Raw genomic sequence first — 20059 nt, 5'->3', positions numbered from 1 at the left:
GATTAGTATTAGTGATGAAACTTGGTGTAAAGCAAGACATTGTGGAGACCTACTTTGGATTGCTTTTTGGGTATGTGCGGTGAGGGTGAAGGTCGTTGATACTGAAATATAAAAGCGGGTCCAGCTAAGAATTATATATTATATATAAAAAAACTATAGCGAACTAATCGTAAGTTGTACACGTTGATTGTATTATGAGTTGCTGTGGTCAAAGTACTGAAAATAGAAAAATGCGTTAGGAATGACATTCGTGATGAAACTTGTTACGTAGCAAGCTCAAGCGGAGGCATCCTTGAGATTAAAGTTGGGGTAGGGACAAATCAAGGTCGCTGCTCGTATTTGGATACAATTTGAATTGTCCAAATTTCCTGATTAAAGTAAAATTGCAAACCTTGCTTCGTCGAATTGAGGCGTTTCTAGTTTAAATCAATTTTCTCCAGAAGCGGTAAATGGAGCGCCTGTTTGTCTTGCTGGCGGCCTGTGTTGGCGTGGTGACTTCATACACGATGACCGTGAGCCAACTACAGCCACAGGGGATTCGCTTCGCTGTTAAAGGTCTTGATTTAAACAGTTACCTTGCCTAAGAAGCGTTGATCATAGTTTGTAAACATCGGTGCCAATAAAACAAATATGTTTAAATGTTTAGTTACTGGTTAGTAAAAAACGGGAAAAAAATACGTTATACATTTGTAGATGCGCCGGGAATAAGCCTTGTGGCCTTCCATTACAGCGTCAACGCGCCGCTACTTGAGATTGCAGCTGGTCAGCACGCCATCGACATCCGCGCCAAAACAGGTACTGTGTTAACAAGGTGTCATTTATTAGCCTTTCCCTTTTTGAGCCTTAAATCTGAAACTCAGATCCCGGTTAGTGTTAATGTGTTTTCATTTAGTTTTCTATGTATATTCCACACCAACTGTTATATTGATAAATTTGTTCTCTTTTCCCAAATTTTCAATTGTTTGACTGCAAGTTTGATACATTACTTGTTCTTTGAAAAAATAAGACAGGCATGGTGACGGTCAAAATGTATTTTTTCCAGTTTCTCACTAATATTATTTTTCTAGGCGATGAATGGGTACACGAGGACAGAAGTGTGACGCTTCATCCGGGTGACCAGGTGAACTACTGGTACTATGTGTTGGATGGCACTGGCGGACATAACATTATCAACAAGCAATGGACTGTTCAAGGTTAGTTCCGACTAAATCGTGTACGGAATGTAAGAACGTGGATGCGACGCTTCATCCGGGTGACAGGGTAAATTACTTGTACTGTGTGGTCGACGGCGCTTGTGGACATACGCGCGGTTATCAATGAACTGTCCAATGTGGGTTCCGGCCGGACCGTGTACGGTATTTAAGGACTTGGCCAAAAATAACAACTTACACTGTGACTATGGGCGCTGCAAATCTTTTTTATGAAGTCTTAATTCTCTCTATCGTAATATTTTCTTAAGACTTACATCTGCTTGACATGCGTCATCTTTATACGGCAGACGTAGGCAATTGCAGCCTTAATATTACTTAAGTCAGTCTACGAAACGCTTTATGTAGAACTAGAAAAGTAAATTAAATTTATGATACATGAATATTGTCAGGATTTGTATTGATGTAATGAACAAAACTTCAAACTGTATTCATCTTTACCTAAGTGCAATTAATATTTGAATATGCAAGTCAAATCTCCGGTCCGATTGTTGAGAACTTTGTCAACGTTAACAACGTGATAAACGACATCGGTGTTAACTTTTTGAGGTGAAATATTTGATGATGTGCTCAAATATTAAATATAAACAAGTATAGCTGAAAAAGTAGTCTCAAATATTATTAGAAATGTTAGCATATCCATTTATCTTCCTCAGCAGTTAAGATTTGAAAATTAACTACGACGAAGTTAACAACGTTGTTAACTTTAACAAGTTGTGAACAATCGGCCTAATACCTCTAGACACCAATTTCAAGTGTCAGGTAATGGAGCTATCGTGGTTCCCGTGTTGAAGAGAAACTGTGTTATCAAACTGGCAAGAGGCAAAATGCAAATTGGTATTTTGATAGAAGGGAGTCATGGCATGGCCCCTACGACGACAACAACGACGACAACAACCACATCAGCAGCTCCTAGTCACGAGACCCGCCCCGCGACCACCTCTGCTCACGCCACAGTGTTTGTTGATAAAAGCACGGTCAACCACAACACGGACCACACTTCCGGTCCCAAGCCAGCCGCGTCCTCCACCGGAACTGACACAACTACCACAGGGACACTGGTAAGAACACTTACTTTCATCAAAAATAAAAACAATAAAAAAATTTAAAAAAATATGAAAGTATCGTAAAATCTTTTTTAAAATACTGTTTTCATTAACTTGTACACAACTATTAAAATATTTTATATAACATTGTCCCAAACAATATCATTGGATGCATTGTAGGACCTATTCTGGCATTTGTTTTAACATTATTTTTAAATTTCGTTCACAGTCAGTATCAAGTTCCAGTTCTGAAACGGACAGCAAAGTAACGCCACATACTAGCAGCCAGGTCGCTTCCGGTGGTGGCTCGTGTGGGTGCACGGGGAACTCCATTAGTCCGCCTGGCTCGGAACTCACGTGCACGACGTTCCCGTGCATGATTTTTGAAGACGAGTTTGATTCGCTCAATTTGGACGTCTGGGAGCACGAGATTACGGCAGGAGGTGGTGGGGTGAGTCGCTGACGATGGCGCTCTCATGATCAGTGTGGTCGATGCTCTTAGTATTCTGATAAACTCTGTATTTATAAGCTGAACGAGAACTTAAAACTGTTATAATTAAGTTGATACACGTTTTAGAACATATTCAATATTTATGTTAATACTGTCTAATCACGATTATGTTTTATACATGAATTATATAGCTTGGATTGGCTACACGTGTCTATGATATTTTGGGTAACTTAAAAACATTAATTATAAGTCACACAGCCCGTATATATTTCAGAACTGGGAGTTCCAGGTCTACACAAACAACCGGACCAACAGCTACGTCCGTGACGGCAAACTCTTCATTAAACCAGTAAGAAACATGCAGATTTAAACTACTCTATAGTATATGGATGCAAGTGATGTGAAATTATTAAATGTAAAGTAAATTAGACTATAATAATCAAAAGTAAAAGGGCAACAAAATAAATCAACGGTTTGTTTTCAGACACTGACTATTGACAGTCTTGGTGAAGGACCGGACGGGCTCATGAGAGGAGCGCTCGACGTCTGGGGTAAAACCACACTTAATTCATTAAATTATTTTGTGTAAACCACTCGCCCACTTGGACACATACATAAACCGATGGATAATTTAAAGTTTATAGAATACATAGGTAATATCACGTTTAAATGTCAATCAACAAATCATTGCAAAATTGCATACCCTTTCATAGGCTCAGAAATATTTTCATATCTTTTCTGTCAAAAAAAGTTATTTAGAAATTAACGTCACTTACTAGTTTTTACTTGTTTGTTTATATCGGTTTTGACCCATGTGTGAACCCCTTTGAGGACACCTGATTGCTCACTGTGGGATTCTGATTTCAAAAACAGGCTGGACATGTTGGATTTACTTGCTGAATCTACTTGATCTACATTTTTTACATTTTCAACGCATTGTTTTACTCGTACACCTGATGTCATTTTACCGAAAATACAGTGGTTAGGTTCAAGCAACTTTCTTTTTACTTTTTTACTAACGTAGTGTAATGTTTAGAACACAAGTGGAGCTTTCTTTCCATATATGGTATTGGGGGTCGTGAAATCAGTGCTTTATTATGTAAGAAAAAACCGCGGGGTAGCCTACAGCACGTTACCGGATACCAGGATGCATTATCATGTAAGAAATATTTAGAGTGATAGTGATACAGCTGCAGGTGCCCTACACCACTCATGAAACGTTCCTGTGATAATAATAGAAATCCTTGGTTGCAGGCTCACAACCTGGGGACGTATGCACGGGTAACGCGTTTTGGGGCTGTCGCCGGGATGGCAACCCTGACCATATCATAGACCCCATCCAGTCGGCCCGCCTGCGCAGCTCCAGGGGATTCAATTTCCGGTACGGCAAGGTGGAGGTCCGCGCCAAGATGCCTAAGGGAGACTGGATCTGGCCAGGTCCGTGGATTTTATGTTTGTCTTTTTATTTGCTACGTATACATGAGCAATGTTAGATATTAACCGCACACATATCCTAAACCTAAAAACATGTGATGTTATCTAAATTGAATATTTTGTCTGCTTTCACAGCCATCTGGTTGCTGCCACTAAGGAACAAGTACGGCAAGTGGCCCGCCTCTGGAGAAATAGACATCGTCGAGGCCAGAGGTAGAGCTTAAAAATTAAACCCACTTGAATTACGCCAAATTCTTAAGGAAGGGTGATGTCGATTGACAGATTATAGATGTTGCACTTAATTCGACATTTACTTGTAGGATTTTGGCGGAGCAAAAGCCGCGAGCAATCACTTCTTTAAAACCTTGGTATTTGCGCACAGTAGATAAGTTTAATGAGATGCAATCATACATTTCTTAAATTAAAAGGAGCAACAAATTATTGTCCAAGGACTAGTCACGGTAAAACATTATTTAATAAACTGTAAATAAATGTGTTGATAGGTAACGCTGATTACCACGACGACAAGGGTAACGACCAGAGTATAAAGAACGCGGGCAGCACGCTGCACTTTGGCTCCGACTTTTGGCACAACAAATGGCCAAAGGCACACGGTGAAAGGTTTGGATGTTACTGCACCAAATATAAGTCCGATTGGAACTTTGTAGATTAATATAAATAAACGACAAAGTCATTAACCTAAACCTTAAACATTTTGAGTTACAAACATTTGCAGTAATAATGCTAGTTTAGGTTTTTAGTTGACATCAAGCGACGACTCTTAAACATTTCTAGGTTTTGAATCGACCCCATTTTGACTTTCACATTGTTCTTTTATATCGCCTGGGGATGTGGCGGGTATGGACATACTATGTTGTTTGAAAACAAAATCTCAATACTTAACCATACTTATCAGAGATGCACTACATGTGAACCTTAAATATTTCAGACTGAGCACGAGCGGCACGTACGCGGACGACTTCCACACATACACGCTCATCTGGGACGAGGACCACATTAGGTAATCCGGGCTGGCACCTTACGTCAATCTTAAAGTCATACATGATTGACCTTGTTCACTGTGTACACCATGCGATCCGATCTTAGATACAATTAAGACTAATAGTGTATACTACCCCAGAACTGTTTATAAATGCATCAAATAATACCATGGCAGTTTATGACCATATGGCATTAATGTGTCCTTTTCCAAAGAATTGTAAAAGCTTTTCCGCTGCGACATTCGTAGAGTAAATCAAATATTTAACTCGTTCCCATGTTAAATGAGATCACACCAATTTTGGTAATATTTTCATGCGTTGCATGCCATCTGCAGTATATCCATTGACGGTGACGAGGTGTTGAACGTGACTCCGCAGACGACAATGTGGGAGTACGGCGGACTGGACCAGGATGGCGTGGAGAATCCATGGACCGCCGGATCAAAGATGGCGCCTTTTGACCAGGAGGTACCATCGGGATTTGACATTGTTGGATCATTTATTTAAGAAAGTTGATATTCCTCAAAAGATAATCAATAAAATGTCATAAGAATTGACTTGTATCTAAAGTTTCATATATGATTAAGATTTACAATCGACAATTCGACCAAAGATGAAATGCTAAATGAGATGTAATTCATGTTTACCTTCAGTTCTTCTTGATTATGAACGTCGCTGTGGGTGGTACAGCGTTTTTTCCGGACAAGTTTCGAAGCGCGACCGGCAAACCGTGGTCGGACACATCCGACTTTGCGACACGTGACTACTGGAATGCGCGTGACCAGTGGTATCCCACGTGGCACCCTGATCAGAATAACGGAGAGGACGCTGCCATGCAGGTGGACTACATCCGAGTGTGGAAACTGAAACCTTAGAACGGGAATGTACCAAAATAGTCGATATAGGTTTACAGTATGCCATGTACATGTTTTGTTTGAAAATAAAATGATTCTTATTAACAACATCACTGCACTTTTATCTATTATTGAAGGATCAAATGGTAGGAAAACTTCAAGGATGTAGGTGATTTTGAATTTTCAGTATTTAATGGATTATCAACAACAAATAACTTAGTAGTCGTCGGCGAAATGTCAGAATGTTTGAAGACCCTTGTCGGTTATGAAAAACGATTTAAAAATAGCTGAACTGGACACATATAAAGATGTTGAGCAACGACTAAACTATTTATCTGCGGACGGATAGAAAACAATATATAAGATAACTAGATGATCCAATCACACATTCTATATGCATTCGATACACTGTTGAAAACCGTGCAAAATGTTGATACTAAGTCTTGACGTTTAGACAACAATGTATTCATAAACATAATGACTATAAATACGTATTTATCATTAACAAGGTTTAAAAGTAAAGGATAAAGATATTACAGTATGGAAACAGTATGCTAAGGTTGATTAACCGTCGTTTTTTTAAGAAATTCATGAAATTCAGCGACGTTTTAGTTGAGATAACGAATGGCTTATAATCATTCACGATTTTTACTGCCGTCCTTTAAAAAGTCTGACCAATATCCTGTGATTCGTGGCTGGAAATTCAAAAAAAGTGAAAATCTTTATTTCATCACGACAACGATCAGATATCGTTCAGAAGGCGTCCCGATTCAGCCAAATTATTCCCGATTATCCCGTTCTTAAATCGATTATGATCCGATTCGTATCTTTCGCAAGGTAAAAAACAACCGATCTGTCCTGACAGCGACCTGATTCTCCCTATCAGACAGTAACCAGACAGTGAACCGATGCTGACTGGAGACATCTCCAAGATTTGGGCGCAGTCTGGACTCGATCGGCTAGAAAAGGCAATAAAATATTTCTCCAGATTATGGCCGTTTAACAGGGACAGTAGAATCTGTCACGACAAAGTCACCATTGTAATCCGACTAGACAAAATCGGCTGTCTTTCCCGAGTGTTTCGTAACGAACCTAACTGTCGGGGGTGCTTGTTCGACTTCTCCAGACCATTCCCGATCCGAACGACTCTGTTCAGAACTTATATGACAGCGTTCAGAACATTAAAGGACATTCCAGATCATTGTGGATTGTAATCCGACTTTTTCACTGTTCGTGTCAAAGCGCTGTCAGAGGCTGCCCTACGCTTACGATGCAAAGTATTCAAAGTATGCTTCTATTACCAGTATAGTATCTATATTTGTTAAATACATACTTAATATTCAAAATAACGAAATAAACTGACTTAATCTTTGTTTGCATGGATGTTAAATTCAGCGCTGGGTCAACAATCAGCATGTCCAAATACTATTCCTGAAATTGGTGCTTTATGCCCATTTTACGATGAATACAGTTGGATGTTCGGACAAACAGGCACAGTTCTAATATTAGGCTGTAGCTGGCAACAGGCCTACTGACTTAAAATGAGGTAGATCTACTTTTTGACATGAAATGTTAAAAGAATTAATGCGCTATAATGGGTTATAAGATGGGGAGGATGGTGTTATGCGGTTTAAAATGGTGCGAATTGAAATATCACTCTATTTAAATAAATTCAAAAGATTGCAAAGTTCATGTGAATTTGAAAGCAAACCGAAAAATCTTAGGTAAATGTTGGTAAGAAACCGAGGGCAAAAGATAATTATAGATAATCACGCAGAAAATGGATATGAGTTGACTAAAAAACACATCTTACTTTACGTACTATAAAAAGTCAAAACGTCCGTAGCCAACATCGGCTTTCATTTTATAACTTTACACTAGCAGTTATAATCTTGCGACGTAAAAGCCTTGTCATTATAGCCTAGTACATATTGGTTTATCAGTTACTGTTATGAAACTAGGTACTTGTATAAAAGAATCATCAATTTACATTACCAATTCTTAGATAATGACAGGCTCTTATCGGTTACAGTTTGAGGCCACACGAAATATTGTTTGGATTCTATTTAAATTAGATTGTTTGGATTCTAGTTTTATTGCATTGAACCAGAATTGTGAAAAAGTAAAAGCACGTTTGTCACGCCTACAGCCTTTCAACGCGTTCGGCTGTTTCATTTAGGTTGTAGGCCTACAGACTTTAGTAATGCTAATCGAAAACCGGTATCGTCAGATCTACTTTTTGACATGACACGATTAAAGAATTACTGCGCCGTGGTAACAAAACGGGACGCTTTGTGTTATGCGGTAAAAATAGTGCGAATTAAATGACAACTACATTAAAATACGTTCATAAGATTACAGCGTCAATATGAATTTGAAAGCAAGCCGAAGAACCTTAATAACATCTTGGTGAGTCGCCGAGGGGAATAGATAATTATAGATAATTGAGCAGAAAATGAAAATGTGTTGTTAACTTAATAGCTTGACCAACAACAAATAGTCAAAACGCTCTAAGCCAATACGGGTTTTATTTAATCAACTTTACACTAGCCATGAAATTGCGAGTTAAAAGCAATGTTCATCCTAGTACATATCGGTGTATATTTTTCTGTTGTGAAACTAACTAAGTATATTAAAAAATCATCAATTTTGATTATATTTTTTTAGGTAATGACAAACACTTATCGCTTATAGTTTTGGGCAACTCTTTGATTTTTTGGATTCGATTTTTTTGTGCCTTTGAACAATATTGTAAAAAGTAATATCACCCTTGTTGTGCCTTTCAGTGCATTCGACACATGAAATCCCCATTTACATTAACTTGGTATTATATTTGTGTCGACATTGAATGGCGATACCGACATCTGACATGTCCAATGATATGGTTTTCTATGTACAGTGTGCGTCATAAATGCTACGTCGGAAGGAAATAGTTTGCTCCGAATGAACACTTTTAATAATAAACAAAGATAACATTCCTATTTATTCACCATTTTAATTAAACTTAACGCAGTTCAAGCTACTTACGGAGCTCCGCCTTCGGTCTTTTAACGGAGTTTGATTGAGAGTGTAGTTTCTTAAAACACTTCGACAAACCTTTTCATAATACAGCCGTCTGACGGAGCTCTGTCAAAACTTTGTTTTGGAAACAGGTTTGTCGAAGTGTTTGATAAAACTAATCATCTTATCAAACTCCGGTAATAAAACGAATGCGTGGCTCTTTAAGCGTCATATATTAACCTTTGTTTCATTTAAAATGGTGAAGTAAAAGAAAATTTATCTTTGACTGAAGTCTTCATTTTAAGCACAATGTTGCCTTCCGACGTAGCATATATGACGTTATTTATCACATGGTATACACACACTGTGTAGGGTTTCTGTGACCACTTTGTTTGTATATTGAATGATACTGTCGTACATGAGTGACCGCCGGTTAACTCATATTTCACACTTTCTGAACGTGAATTTTATGGACACACGAACGACGCACAGCACTTACGTATAAAATGGAGAATATTTTCCTTTTCCTGAAGCGTGCGTTCTCCTTAACGATACCCAGACCGCGGGCAGTACTCCATATACCACTGCACATTTTGTCGGAAAGATGAGAAGAAAATGTGAGGAGTTGATATATACAGGCAATATCGGATGCGTTTTGAGCAAACTGAATATGGTGTCATTTCAATTTTTAGGATCATAATTATATGAATGATGATACATGCAATTCTGATGTAAGGTTTCTTTTCAACTTGACGGAATATTGTAGAAAGATGCAACGCTTTCATATATGAATATTATGATATGAGTATGAACAAATATGAAGTTTATGGACACACGTATGCGTTTTTACCACATACGAAATATAAATACAAAATATTGAATATTGCAACGTTGGCCACGCCATATATATACAGATCCTCATGCGCGTTTATGGTTAAGATGGTTTATGCTCGTACGATTGTATTTAGCACATAAGTGAAACAAACAAAATCGGATAAAATACATTTGGATTGTTATTTGTTGACTTTGGCCATTGTGCTGTTTAACAGGAACTTGGTAAATGTGAGGCTACTGGGCCTGCGAAGCACAATTGTATGTAGCATTTTCTTGAGAGGTAGATCATGGTAAAAGTTAAGAGATCCCTTTTGTTGTGACACAAGAATGGCTTTCGACAGGGTAAGTACAATCGTTGTTCAACATATTTGAATGTGTCTATTTCGCATGTCTTTGTTAAAGTGCGCTTTATTTCTATAGACGACATTCGTCTTCATTTTGTTTTATAAACAATATATGTTTCACAATATTTAACAGTATTCAATCATTTCAAGAAATGTCAGTTGGAATGAGCATTCACTGATATGGGATAAACACTTTTTGAAATCAACCACTTCCAGGGAGTTTCACAAAGTCCAAACAGTTAAGTCTTCAATGATGGAAAAAATGAAGTATTTTGTTAGTTGGAATTGTTTTATTTCTAAAAATAATACATGTTTATGGCATACTTAAAACTGATTTAAGACAAAAGTATCTTCATTCATTAACATTCCCGTTCTAAGGTTTCAGTTTCCACACTCGGATGTAGTCCACTTGCATGGCAGCGTCCTCTCCGTTATTCTGATCAGGATGCCACGTGGGGTACCACTGGCCACGTGCATTCCAGTAGTCACGTGACGCGAAGTCAGATGTGTCCGACCACGGTTTGCCTGTCGAGCTGCGGAATTTGTCCGGGAAAAACGCCGTACCACCCACAGCGACGTTCATAATCAAGAAGAACTGAAAATGAAAGTTTTACATCTCATATAATAGCTTTTCATTATCAGTATTCTTTTATACTTGGACATTTAAATAAGTCGACCACATTCAAATTCAAAGATGTTAAGACATTAAGATGTCATGGCCTAATTTAATGACTGTTAATTTTAATGCTTTACGGAACTACGGCCAATTTTTATTATATTGTTATGATCTGTTTATGAAATATATCACAATTTTCTAAAATGAATGAGCCAAAGATGTCAAATCCCGGTGGTACCTCCTGGTCAAAGGGCGCCATTTTTGAACCGGCGGCCCACGGATTCTCCACGCCATCCTGGTCCAGTCCGCCGTACTCCCACATTGTCGTCTGCGGAGTCACGTTTAACACCTCGTCACCGTCAATGGATATACTGCAGAGGACATGCAACGCATGAAAATGTTACCAACGTTTGTGTGATCTCACTTAACATGGAGACGAGTTAAGCATATGCTTTATGTTTTACTTTACTAATGCCGCAGCAAAAACAACGAAAAATGGAAAGGAAACATTTTGATATATTGTGTATAATTGTGCTATTTGATGCAGTTTTAGACTCTACTGGAATAGTATACAATACAAGTCTTAAATGGAGATCGGATCACATGGTGTGCACAGTGAACAAGGTCTATCACGTGTGACCATACGATTGACGTAAGGTGCGTGTTAAATACCAAGACTTGTTACCTGATGTGGTCCTCGTCCCAGATGAGCGTGTATGTGTGGAAGTCGTCCGCGTACGTGCCGCTCGTGCTCAGTCTGAAATATTTAAGGTTCACATGTAGTGCATCTCTGATAAGCGTGGTTATGTATTGAGGTTTTGTTTACAAACAACATAGCATGTCCATACGATTAATCGATTAACCGAAACTTAAATGATTACTGAAGGTATTTGGTCTTTGTATTTGTATTGTATTATTGTAACAATATTCAAAGTTAAGGTTAATGACGTTGTAGTTAACCGGAATGTACCCATAAATCACCCTTCTAACTCATATTTGGTACAGTAAAAAATTATTCAAACCTTTCTCCGTGTGCCTTGGGCCATTTGTTGTGCCAAAAGTCGGAGCCAAAGTGCAGCGTGCTGCCAGCGTTCTTTATACTCTGGTCGTTACCCTTGTCGTCATGGTAATCAGCGTTACCTAGCAACACATTTGATTGCAGTTTATTAATAGATGTTGTACCTATTTCACAGACTACAAAATAAATTCCCTATATATTCTTTTGACACTTGATCAATTTGTACGCGAAATAACTCTGAATTCTAGTGGTTCAAGACCCCCAACACCATATAAGCGAAAAGTTCCACATGTGTTCTAAACATTAAACAATTTTATTTCGTATAAGAAAAAATACAACTAGTTGAACGTAACCACATTCGATAATTTGACCAAATCCAGTGTAGGTGTAAACACAATCCGGTGAAAATGAAAACAAAAACAAATAGATCAAGTAAATCCAGCATGTTCAGCATATTTTTAAAATCACAACCCGTTCAGCTTCGAACACCATAAATATGGAAATAGCAAATGGGCTGAGATGGTATAACCATGTTATGGTTTACTGTCATGTGTCAATTAAAAGAAATATGGCATGTAACATTGAGTAGGCACTTCCGAATTGGTGTTGGCTGCCCTACTTAGCCTGGGTCTAAGAGAATAGTGTGTGGCCCTTTTAAACTTGGGAAATGTGTGATGGCATTAAGATACATTTGTTATACTTCTGTAAGCAAATTTCAACGTTTTGAACATTTGAATGATCATGGCTTTTGCCAAGTAAATTTCAAGTAAACGTATTTAGTCTATCAATTGCCTTCACACATCAAAAATAGACTCACCACCGTCAGTTAGTGTGCGTATCATTTCACGTATCACGTTAAACTAACTACGGAAGAGGCGGGCTGATACCCCACAAAACATCAATTCATAATGCAAGAACAATACAATTTGCCTCACTTCAACCGGTCGATCAAATCGTAGTGTTTAACGCTAGCAAGAACGGCACGATGACAAATGCAACTCTTCGAATAGTTGAAAGACACTGTCCGACGGTGACGTTGAGACAGTATTATTGAATGTTTCCTTGTCTAACCGATTGACAAGGACGTATTTCCAAGTTCATTTGCAAATTACGGAATACTGTTGTACTGTGTACTTCAATGATATTTTCCACTGAAATACAATTTTATTGATTTTTAAGCTTTACCTCTAGCCTCGACGATGTCTATTTCTCCAGAGGCGGGCCACTTGCCGTACGCGTTCCTCAGCGGCAACAACCAGATGGCTATAGTAACAGACAAAATATAGATTAAGTCGAATTTGATGACAGAATATTCTACACACTCATCCGATTGGAAATAGATCCCAAAAAGAGACATATAAGAATACATCAGGGAAAGGAAATGTGTGGCTCATAATTATTTAAAACTGTTAACACATGTTAACGAAGCAAATGTCAAATACAAGTATGTAATCCACGGACCTGGCCAGATCCAGTCTCCCTTAGGCATTTTGGCGCGGATCTCCACCTTGCCGTACCGGAAGTTGAATCCCCGGGAGCTGCGCAGGCGTGCCGATTGGATGGGGTTTATGATGTGGTCAGGGTTGCCATCCCGGCGACAGCCCCAAAACGCGTTACCCGTGCAGACGTCCCCGGGCTGGGAACCTGCAATCAATGTTCTGTTGTAATTCTTCAGGAACGTGTCAAGAGTGGTGTAAGACACAAGCTATTTTACAGGACAAATAGGTCAGACAATTGTTAGGCAAAGGGGTGACAATCGCGTTATTTGTTGTATTTGTAAAATCGCCTTAGTATCTCGTGAGAACGACTTACGTATGTTGTTAATACGACTAATGTATCTCGCTAAAACGACTTACGTATCACGTTAAAACGACATATTGCCACATCTGAATCGCGTAAAGATACCACTCGTATTCGCAACATTATAAACATGGCTGGGTAAAAAGATGATCTAAATTCAAAATACCTTCAAGAAAGACTTGCATATCATGATATTTAACAATTCTGATTTGCCAATTATATGTCGTTTTAACGAGATACGTATGTCGTTAAAATGCACTGGCTAATATAAAGGCATTCGTAAGCCATTTCGAGTTGAACACTAATATACAAAGAAAGCATTTATTTCGTGTCGTCGTTTAGAAAACCAAAAAAAATAAATATGTAAACTTTCTGACTTGTTTAAAATGAATACTGTTTAACAATAAACAAGCCCCAAAGTTAGGCCAATTCTGACCCTATGGGCATTATTTAAAGAAACAAATATTGTTGAGGAGATCTAGCTAAGACCGACACCGAACTCCTTAAGTTATATATATTATAGTTGCTTAACTGTGTTTCAATTATTTGTGTAAGTTCATATTTTGCAAGGACATGGAAAATCCTGGTCAAAGGAATATGACTTAACATTTTATTTCACTTTGAATAAGAAAAATGATACCAGCGCTGCACTTGGCAAATAATTTCAATTATTCAGAGCATTTAGCTGGCGAACTGGCAGGGAAAGAAGACTTTTAAAGATTGTTCTCTATTCCATCTTTAGTGGCACGTCCCACTTTAAATGGTACAATCTCAGTGATGTAATTAAGAGGTAGCGATACAAATAAAGAGGCTTGCGAATTATATTTATACACTGCGTACTGCCTCCAAACACTGTGCGTCCCGACTGTACTGACCAACTATGCTTGCAATACTGTTTAATATACTCTTTTAATTAATTTTGTAAAAATAACTGTGTTTTACCCCAGACGTCGAGTGCTCCTTTCGTGAGCCCGTCTGGTCCTTCACCAAGACTGTCTACAGTCAGTGTCTGAAATCAAATAGTTGAATGTTGTTGTTTTTCTCTTTTTTACTTTTTATTCTTATATTCTAATTTACTTTAAAATTTAATCATTTCACATCACTTGCCTCCATATACCACAAATGTTTTAATCTACATAGATCTTACTGGTTTGATGAAGAGTTTGCCATCACGGACGTAGCTGTTGGTCCGGTTGTTTGTGTAGACCTGGAACTCCCAGTTCTGAAATATAAACAGGTTGTGTGACTTATAATTCACGTTTTTTCGAACAAAATATTATAATATATTTCCCAATACGTCAAAGACCTAACAGGCCACATACTGTATATGATAAAACATGTGTATATTCGTGTAAAAAATCTAAAAGTATGTGAAATTAGTTTAATTTAATTTTAACTTTTGAAACGTAAATAAAACATATAAACGGTAACAATCAGCTGACACATTATCAAATCACTGACAGCACTAAGACCACTTATTATTAGTCCGACTTACCCCACCACCTCCGGCATTGATCTCGTGCTCCCAGACGTCCAAATTGAGCGAATCAAACTCGTCCTCAAAAATCATGCACGGGAAGGTCGTGCACGTGAGTTCCGAGCCAGGTGGACGGATGGATTTCCCCGTGCACCCACAAGAGCCGCCACCGGAAGCGACCTGGCTGCTAGTCTGTGACGCCTCTTGGCTGTTCGTGCCAGATCCTGACTATGAAATAAAAAGAAATGTTTAAATTATGGCATAATGGGTCAATCAATGCATCTAATTCGGTCAACAAATATTAAGTAATCTCCAAACAGTTGTCAGACATGTGCAGTCTTAGAAAAAAATTAATCTAGAAGCCACAATGCTTTATTTCTTTTATAATGGTTTCTATTTGGGGAGAGGGGGTGTTCCTAACTTCCTACCAGTGTCCCGGTGCTAGAGGTGCCAGTTCCGGTGCCGGATGCGGCTGGATGGAGTTCGGAAGAGTGGTTCTTGTAGTAATTGACCATGTTGCTTCCAACAAACACTGTGGCGTGAGCAGATGTGGCCGCGGGGCGAGTCATGGGGTTAGGGGCGGCTGTGGTGGTAGTTGTCGTTCTTTTTGGGGTCGTAGGACCTGCAACAATGAATGAAATCAATCATACAAACACCGTGTACTCAGATAAAATACATCATTACTATGTGAATAGTCTTCAAATGCTAGTTTGACAAATCATAAGAAGTGGGGAAAACGCTTTAGATGTCAAAGGTTTACGACAATACCCGGACGAAATGTCAAACCTCCGTCCTTATATACCGTTCACGGTTCACCAAAAACTCACTGGGGACAGTCCACTTCTGGTTGACGACCGTATGTCCGCCATTGTTGTCCACAACCAAGTACCAGTAGTTCACTTGGTCACCCGGATGTAAAGTTATGCTGTTGTCCTCGTGTACCCATTCACCGCCTAGAAAAAGTAAGCGATGAACAAAACACAATAAAACCTGTCGACGGCGTTGCCTTCAAATCTTGCTGCAAAATATTTTCTGATCAGAAACGTCGGTTAAATTACTTAGTAACCTGCAAGAATGTCAGCAGATCATTGTTTAGTTATCTTTGCGGGAAATGGATACATTATAAAGGAAGCTAGCAATTGCATTGCATAGTTGCTTTTCTTTTTGTCATTGCTCCGTAAAACCGCAAGTTACTGTGGCAGTTTTACGCTACCTGTCTGAGCGTGGACGTCGACGGCGTGCTGACCGGCTGCCACGTCAGTTAATGGCTCGTTGACGCTGTAATGGAAGCCCACGAGGCTTATACCAGGTGCGTCTGCAATACGAATACACCTTATATTACTTCTTTTGGACAAACCATTAATTTATCGTTTTATAACATATTTGTGCTTGCCTATTGATGCCTCCTTGCCACAAAGCTTAAATGAACTCGCTCATGTTTTTGTAATATGCTCCTTTTTGTATGACGAAATAAAGTGTGGCAAATAATTAGAAGTGTTAAAACTAAAATACTGACTGCTGGAACCCTTCAAACAAATGTTGATAAATGCTCAAATGTTAACTTTGAAGTCCACGATTTTGTATAGTATAAAAGGATTAGTTGTCCTTATGTTTGGGTATAAGTCCTTGTGGCGTGAGGTTTTGTTGTCCGTTTTCTATTTTTTTCTTTGACTGTACCGGCGTTGGACCTTTTCCCACTCAGTACAATAGTTACAATACATGTGTTTTCAGATGCAGGGGGCAAAATGGTGTCAAAACATAAACGAGTCCCATTAAATATACAAACTGTTTAAAACGATGTAACGCTTCCGTATTTGGGGTTGTCATTACAATAATGTACACATACTAATACGTCTTAGAAACGTGTAAGTCAAGACCTTTTACGGCGAAGCGTAGCCCCTGTGACTGTAGTTGGCTCACGGTCATCGAGTACGAAGTCGCCACGCCAACACAGGCCGCAAGCAAGACAAACAGGCGCTCCATTGCCCGTTGCTGGAGAAAATGGATATAGAACGCTTACTTTATGTGTTCAACTAGAAACAGAAGCAGAGGAGGAGCAGAAATAATATAAGATCTGTTATTTAACAGAGTAGGGGTAACAATGCAATGTTTACAAATGAACATCTTGACATTATCCACATTTTAACGTTGATTCTCGGTCAATATGACATTTCTTTGTACGTTGTGGCTGTCATTGTATGTACACATTCATATTCTCCTTGACCTTGACCTTAATATGCGAGACATTTTCGCTACCGTTAAACGCGAGTCCTTTCCACTACCGTGATATGCGAGACATTTCTGCTACCATGATATGCGAGTCATTTCCGCTAACGTTGAACGCGAGTCATTTCCACTACCGTGATGCGCGAGTCCTTTTCGCTACCGTTGAACGCGAGTCCTTTCCACTACCGTGATATGCGAGACATTTCTGCTACCATGATATGCGAGTCATTCCCGCTAACGTTGAACGCGAGTCATTTCCACTACCGTGATGCGCGAGTCCTTTTCGCTATCGTTGAACGCGTGTCCTTTTCACTACCGTGATATGCGAATCATTTCTGCTACCGTGATAGGCGAGTCATTTCCGCGACCGTTGAACGCGAGTCCTTTCCGCTACCGTGATAAGCGAGTCATTTCCGCTACCGTGCTTCGCATGTGTTTCCCACTGACGTGATACGCGAGTCGTTTTCGCTACCGTGATACGTGAATCCTTTCCGCTGCTGTGATACGCGAGTCGTTTTCACTGACGTGATACACGAGTCCTCTCCGCTACCGTGATGCGCATGTCCTTTCCACTAACGTGATACGTGCGTCGTTTCCGCTACCGTGATACGTGAATCCTTTCCACTACCGTGATACGCGAGTCCTTTCCGCTACCGTGATACGCGAGTCCTTTCCGCTACCGTGATACGTGAATCTTTTCCACTACCGTGATACACGAGTCGTTTCCGCTGGCGTGCTACACGAGTCGTTTCTGCTACCTTGATATGCGAGTAATTTCCGCTACCGTGATACGCGAGTCCTTTCCTCTACCGTGATACGCAAGTCCTTTCCGCTACCTTTATACGCGAGTCCATTCCGCTACCATAATACGCGAGTCCTTTCCGCTACCTTGATACGCGAGTCTTTCCGCTACATTGATACGCGAGTCCTTTCCGCTACTGTAACACGCGAGTTTTACGTTAACGTGATACGCTAGACCTTTCCGCTACATTGATACGCGAGTCCTTTCTGCTACCTTGATAAGCGAGTCAACTTAAATTGCGTTGATTTTAACTGCAGACTATATGAAATCTTTACATGTTAAATATCAATTTGCTTTATATTATCATATTGCAGTAAGTATTGCTACAGTGATGCACGAGTCCTTTCCGTTACTGTGATTCGCGAGTTCCTACCGCTACTTTGATACGCGGGTCTTTTCCGCTACCGTGATACGCGAGTTCTTTCCGCTACCGTGATACGCAAGTCCTTTCCGCTACCTTGATACGTGAGTCCCTTCTGCTACATTGATTCGCGAGTCCTTTCCGCTACCGTGATACGCGAGTTTTTTACCGCTACCGTATTACGCGAGACCTTTCCGTTACATTGATTTGCGAGTCCTTTCTGCTACCGTGATACGCGAGTTTTTTCCGCTACCGTATTACGCGAGCCCTTTCCGCCACATTGATATGCGATTCCTTTCTAGTACCGTGATACGCGAGTATTTTTCCGCTTCCGTGATACGCGAGTCCTTTCCGCTACCTTGATACGCGAGTCCCTTTCGCTACATTGATACGCGGGTCCTTTCCGCTACCGTGATACGCAAGTCATTTCCGCTACCTTGATACGCGAGTCCTTTCCGCTACCTTGATATGCGAGTTCTTTTCGCTACCGTGATACGCGAGGTTTTTCCGCTACCGTGATACACGAGTCATTCCTCTGACTTGATACGCGAGTCCTTTCCGCTACCGTGATACGCGAGTCCTTTCCGCTACCGTGATGCACTAGTCACTTCCGTTACATTGATACGCGAGTCGTTTACGCTACCGTGATACGCGAGTCCTTTCGGCTTCAGTTATGCGCGAGTCCTGTCTCTACAGTGATACGCGAGTCCTTTCCCTACCTTGATACGCGAGTTTTTTCCGTTACCGTGATATGCGAGTCCTTTCCGCTACCTTGATACGCGGGTCCTTTCGTAAGCGTTTTACGTGAGTCCTTTCCGCTACCGTGATACGCGAGTCCTTTCCGCTACCGTGATGAGCAATTCCTTTCGTTACCTTATTGGGCTAGTCTTTTCTTCTACCGCGAAGCCCAAGTCCTTGATTACAAGTGTTGAGAACAAAGTTCCACACAAATTGGAGCCGCCTTATTAACGCAGGTCCCGTACGAACGCTTTTTTAGTGGATAGTAATACTATAAGTTTTAAAGCTAATTCCTCCACGTATTATTTAAGATAAAGATAGTTTTAAATTCGAAGTTCATTTTGTATTTTATTTGGGCATTCGCTCATTTAATATCTTAAGATATGTTTTCGTATGGCCACACAGGTGTTGAATATTATTTACCATAATACAGAAGACTTTTTTCACATGCACTTCTATCAACTTTATGATTAAAAAACATAATGTCCAAAAAAACATTGACGTACCTTTAGTAACCGTAGTGCAAATTGAGTACCTCTAGTTTCCTCAACCCAACTGATTTTGTTTTATTCATCACTCGAATTGATATCTAATACTTTGTACCACGGTTTCAGTACGTGGTCGAGTTCCATTCCTGCCAGGATGCTCAAAAATGCATATGTCTATTATCTAGTTGAATAATAGTACTGTGGTCCTGACCATTTTTTGTAATTATCGGTAAGTATAGTACACGTGTACTGTGTTACGTTTGGGGCAGCTTTATTATTATCCACAGGCTTCGTGCAAGTTAAGATTATTGACAGAAATCATGTACCTACTGTTACGGTTTGAACAACGGCTTCGGCTTAG

At 39.7% G+C, this 20059-nt stretch overlaps 2 protein-coding genes across 3 annotated transcripts in view; one reads left to right on the top strand and one right to left on the bottom strand.

Moving 5' to 3' along the window:
• Window positions 1–6104, top strand: part of LOC128229968 (beta-1,3-glucan-binding protein-like) — an 8014-nt gene extending 1910 nt beyond the window's left edge. Inside the window, exons 2-14 of one of the 2 annotated variants that reach the window (XM_052941900.1) lie at window positions 444–555; window positions 694–795; window positions 1068–1193; window positions 2058–2269; window positions 2484–2705; window positions 2980–3054; window positions 3190–3256; window positions 3960–4142; window positions 4275–4352; window positions 4643–4760; window positions 5089–5160; window positions 5476–5608; window positions 5794–6104. In XM_052941900.1, coding sequence (XP_052797860.1) covers window positions 450–555; window positions 694–795; window positions 1068–1193; window positions 2058–2269; window positions 2484–2705; window positions 2980–3054; window positions 3190–3256; window positions 3960–4142; window positions 4275–4352; window positions 4643–4760; window positions 5089–5160; window positions 5476–5608; window positions 5794–6015 — 1716 coding nt within the window. In that variant the 5' untranslated portion in view covers window positions 444–449 and the 3' untranslated portion in view covers window positions 6016–6104. Of the gene's footprint in view, window positions 1–440; window positions 556–693; window positions 796–1067; window positions 1194–2057; window positions 2270–2483; window positions 2706–2979; window positions 3055–3189; window positions 3257–3959; window positions 4143–4274; window positions 4353–4642; window positions 4761–5088; window positions 5161–5475; window positions 5609–5793 lie in introns of both variants that reach the window. The other variant, XM_052941899.1, reaches the window with a different exon arrangement.
• Window positions 6105–10201: 4097 nt separating this feature from the next.
• LOC128230312 (beta-1,3-glucan-binding protein-like) lies at window positions 10202–19794 on the bottom strand. Its single transcript, XM_052942488.1, has 14 exons — window positions 19717–19794; window positions 16961–17075; window positions 16297–16398; window positions 15911–16036; window positions 15512–15705; window positions 15102–15311; window positions 14754–14828; window positions 14549–14615; window positions 13268–13450; window positions 12992–13069; window positions 11811–11928; window positions 11474–11545; window positions 11027–11159; window positions 10202–10767 (listed from the first exon to the last, which is right to left on the bottom strand). The coding sequence occupies exons 2-14, from the start codon at window positions 17064–17066 to the stop codon at window positions 10546–10548; spliced, it is 1686 nt and encodes a 561-aa protein (XP_052798448.1). The 5' UTR covers window positions 17067–17075; window positions 19717–19794; the 3' UTR covers window positions 10202–10545.
• Window positions 19795–20059: the final 265 nt, after the last annotated feature.

The sequence above is a fragment of the Mya arenaria genome, chromosome 4, assembly GCF_026914265.1.
Source record: "Mya arenaria isolate MELC-2E11 chromosome 4, ASM2691426v1".
Taxonomy (NCBI): Eukaryota; Metazoa; Mollusca; class Bivalvia; order Myida; family Myidae; genus Mya; species Mya arenaria.
This window is presented reverse-complemented; position numbering and strand designations above follow the sequence as displayed.